The 3,515-nt window shown below is 41.7% G+C and overlaps 1 protein-coding gene across 1 annotated transcript in view; it reads right to left on the minus strand.

Moving 5' to 3' along the window:
- Positions 1-235: 235 nt before the first annotated feature.
- The window catches only part of LOC111865347 (FAST kinase domain-containing protein 4), a 24,538-nt gene continuing 21,258 nt past the window's right edge, over positions 236-3,515 (minus strand). The window contains exon 8 of the mRNA XM_023853283.2: positions 236-788. Within this exon, the coding sequence (XP_023709051.1) occupies positions 581-788 (208 nt within the window). The 3' untranslated portion in view covers positions 236-580. The remainder of the gene's footprint in view (positions 789-3,515) is intronic.

Here is a 3,515-nt window from a genome sequence, read left to right on the forward strand (position 1 = left end):
CGGTGTACGGCAAACCGCAGGTAGGACCATTTAAATACCAGCGTACCATGTACAGCAAACCACGCTGAGGGGTTAAGCATGGAACAACTTAACCTTCATACATTTTGTTACAGAAGTATACAGGAATGTCCAACGTATGTGATAGAGGCAGTCCCAAAAAATGTCATGTAACTGGAAACTTTTACTCGATTTTTCATCCATTTGGTTTCAGTGCCTCTAGTTGTTGCTATAAATATGTAATCCAGTTAATTTTAATACCATTCATTTCAGTCATTTACAGGTCCTAATCATACTTTTGTTTCATACAAAAAATTTCACCGTCTCTTTAGTCTTCATTAAAAACTTCATACAAATCACATTAACACAAAATTAATGTCAGCTGAACATGTGTAAGTCTGGGTAGATTTACAGTTCCAAGTGGCACACAATACAAATAATGCAGATATTTACATATTTTACAGTGCCCATGGAATGGAATCATACACTATTAAAAACAGCTGTGTGCTGACCATTTGTTGATAAATTAATTTTTATAATTCCTACTTATCACTGCAACATAAATTATCATTTTAACATGAATCTAGGAACCTCTGACTACTGACTTCAACTGATGATCCAGATACTGCACCCTTCTCACCAACTTCTCTCGAGGATTGTACTTGGTATAAGGGATGGACAACACTTTGTAACCAGCTTTTTCCAGCAACTTCATACTCAGTACTGCCACACCATTCGGTTCTGGGATGCCACGACACATATCTCGGTAATCCCACGCCAGGATCCCAATTCTGTAATCATTCCAGGCACTGAGTTAGATGTAAGGTTCTCATAATGAGAACTGTGGAGGGCGCCACCCAGCAACAAGCAGGCAGCAAACAGTCATTGGTTACACGACCATTATGTGGTCAGTTTAATTTATATGATTTTTCAAAGTTGTTACTTAATTTTGAATTATCCTGTACTTCAAGGGTGAAGGTAAAGCTATCCCTGTAACAGGCCATGAAGCCGCATAGAGTTGTGAGAGGTTGAGGCTGCCACATCTTCTAAACAATCAGCCCACAGATGGCAGTAAGGTTGTCGGCCTCATGCGCCGGTCACCCTTTACCTACAGGAAGATTCCTGGTACTCATTTCTGTTAGAGGCTGAGTCGACCCCAGGGCCATAGTGCGGCTGGAAGGATTAGGTAAATTGAAATATCCAGTGACCTCATTGGGAATCAAACTTATGAACTTCAGGTTTGTAGCATAGTGCCTCAACAAACTATGCTACCGTGTAGTACTTTAAAGGAGCAGTTATTAATATTTCCTTAAGAACTTGCAGTCATCAGATATCAGTGCAGTACGCAATACATTAATGTTAAGTGCTGTCACACTGTAAAGCACACAGCAGAAAAATGTGTGGACACTTCTGAAGCAGCTGACAAAGGAACTACAACAGCTCAGTTTGTACAAAGACCAAGCCGCACTGAATGGCCAACAAATCAAATTCCCTGCAGATGTTCCACTCCCTCACAGCATCCAGACTGGCTCTGAGACCCACCCAGCACCCTATCGAATGGTATTGGGTCTCCTTCCCCTGAGCCTTCAAGATTACAACTCACTTCCACGCTGAGATTAAGAATGTGTGAACCACAGCGCCACGTCCTCATATGTCTTCATGGCATGGTTCTTAATTAAGCATAGGGCCAACTCTATGTTTCTACCTTAGCAGGTGCCATATTCGACATAACTTATACACACACCCACCTGTCAATACCATCCCCAAAACACCAGATTAATGACAATACGTTGTGCGTTCAAGTTCTAAGGTCTCCGATTTTTTTCTCACACAATAATCATACAAAAAATTTGAAACTTCTGTCACTTTTCAACATAATCTCCCTGCAGCTGTACACATTTTTCACAATGTCGACGCCATGATTCCATGGCCGCTGTGAACGCTTCTGTAGGAGTCTGTTTTGACCACTGGAAAATTGCTGATGCAATAGCGGCACGACTGGTGAATGTTTCAGGATTGAAAAATGATATCCATGTCTCATCCACTGTCACAGTTGATGAAAAGAAAGTCCCATTCTTGCCTTCATCACGTGTCAACATCGCCTGGCAAATTGCCATGCGCGCAGCCTTGTGGTCGTCCGCCAGCATTCGTGGCACCCACTTGGAGGACACTTTCCGCATTCGCAGGTCTTCATGCAGGATTTTGTGCACAGATCCCAAGGAAATGCCAACTTTGGAGGCGATGTTTTCCACACTCAATCGGCGATCCTCCAAAACAACTTCCTCAACTCGCTCGACCATGTTGTCAGACCGGCTGGTGCGAGGCTGAGATTGTTTTGGTTCGTTGTCACACGACGTTCGGCCTTCTTTGAACTGTCGCACCCACCAACGCACATTTTTCACATTCATGACACCATCACCACACGTCTCACTCAACTGGCGATGAATTTCAATGGGTGTCGCACCACGCAAGTGGAGAAAACGAATGATTACTCGCTGTTCTTGTAATGAAAATGTCGCCATTTTAAGTATCAAAAACACTCCTTACACTCGCCGCCACCACTAGAGTTCTGTGTGCCGTACAGTGCTGCCATCTTTGTCATGCATTCACAAAGAGTGCACACGTATTTTAAACTAAACCTCATGTGTCTATCTGCTCCCAGTCCAGAGAAAAAAATCGGAGACCTTAGAACTTGAACGCCCCTCGTATAATTTTATGCCAACATACCATGTATTCTTTAACCCTTACATTGCTGCGGTCGACATATGCTGATCTCTGAAAAACATGGCATCCTTGCTGCGATTGACAAAACCCGTATTGCGATTTTAGAGTTTCAAATCTCATGTTTCTTTGGACCAATATCATTCAAACTTGGCAGGTGCATAGAGTCATCTATTGGGAAAGTAATGAAGCATCATTCATTTCAATGGCTGTATTCTTCTGCCCTCTAGCTTAAGAAATGTAAAAGGTTGCATCTGCACAGCGAAGCACGTGCTCCGTGGTCATGTGGCATGGGTATTTCACAGGGCTAGTAAAAATGGCTTCATATAGTGCGTGGTGCTTTCTATAATAGTTTTAAATAAAGTTGTGGAATTTGGTCAACATGTGACATAGTGATAAGTAGGGCTCGGATTTCTATGACATCATATTTTTATCCTGGCATCTTTTCACATGTATAATTAAATATAAACGCATTTCTGACTCTTGTGAACATGAAAATACGGGTTTTATTGGTCATATAAATGCATATTTGAACCATATTTTAGCTTTAGGTCATATTTGGGCCCGAAGTGATATAAAATCATATTTTTGGTCATATTTTAGGCGAGTTTCACTTATTGCTCAGAAATATATTTGCAAGTATTGGCAACGATGTTATTTGGAACTTCATTTCTTAGAAATATTTGGCCTTGTGTAACGGGATTTGAAGGAATACTGTACAGTGTGAAGGGTAACGGTTCTTGACCTGGCATAGAATCAACCACTTTGAAAAGAGAAATTGCCACCTCTGCCTCTGT

The sequence above is a fragment of the Cryptotermes secundus genome, unplaced genomic scaffold (genome assembly GCF_002891405.2).
Source record: "Cryptotermes secundus unplaced genomic scaffold, Csec_1.0 scaffold17, whole genome shotgun sequence".
Lineage (NCBI taxonomy): Eukaryota > Metazoa > Arthropoda > Insecta > Blattodea > Kalotermitidae > Cryptotermes > Cryptotermes secundus.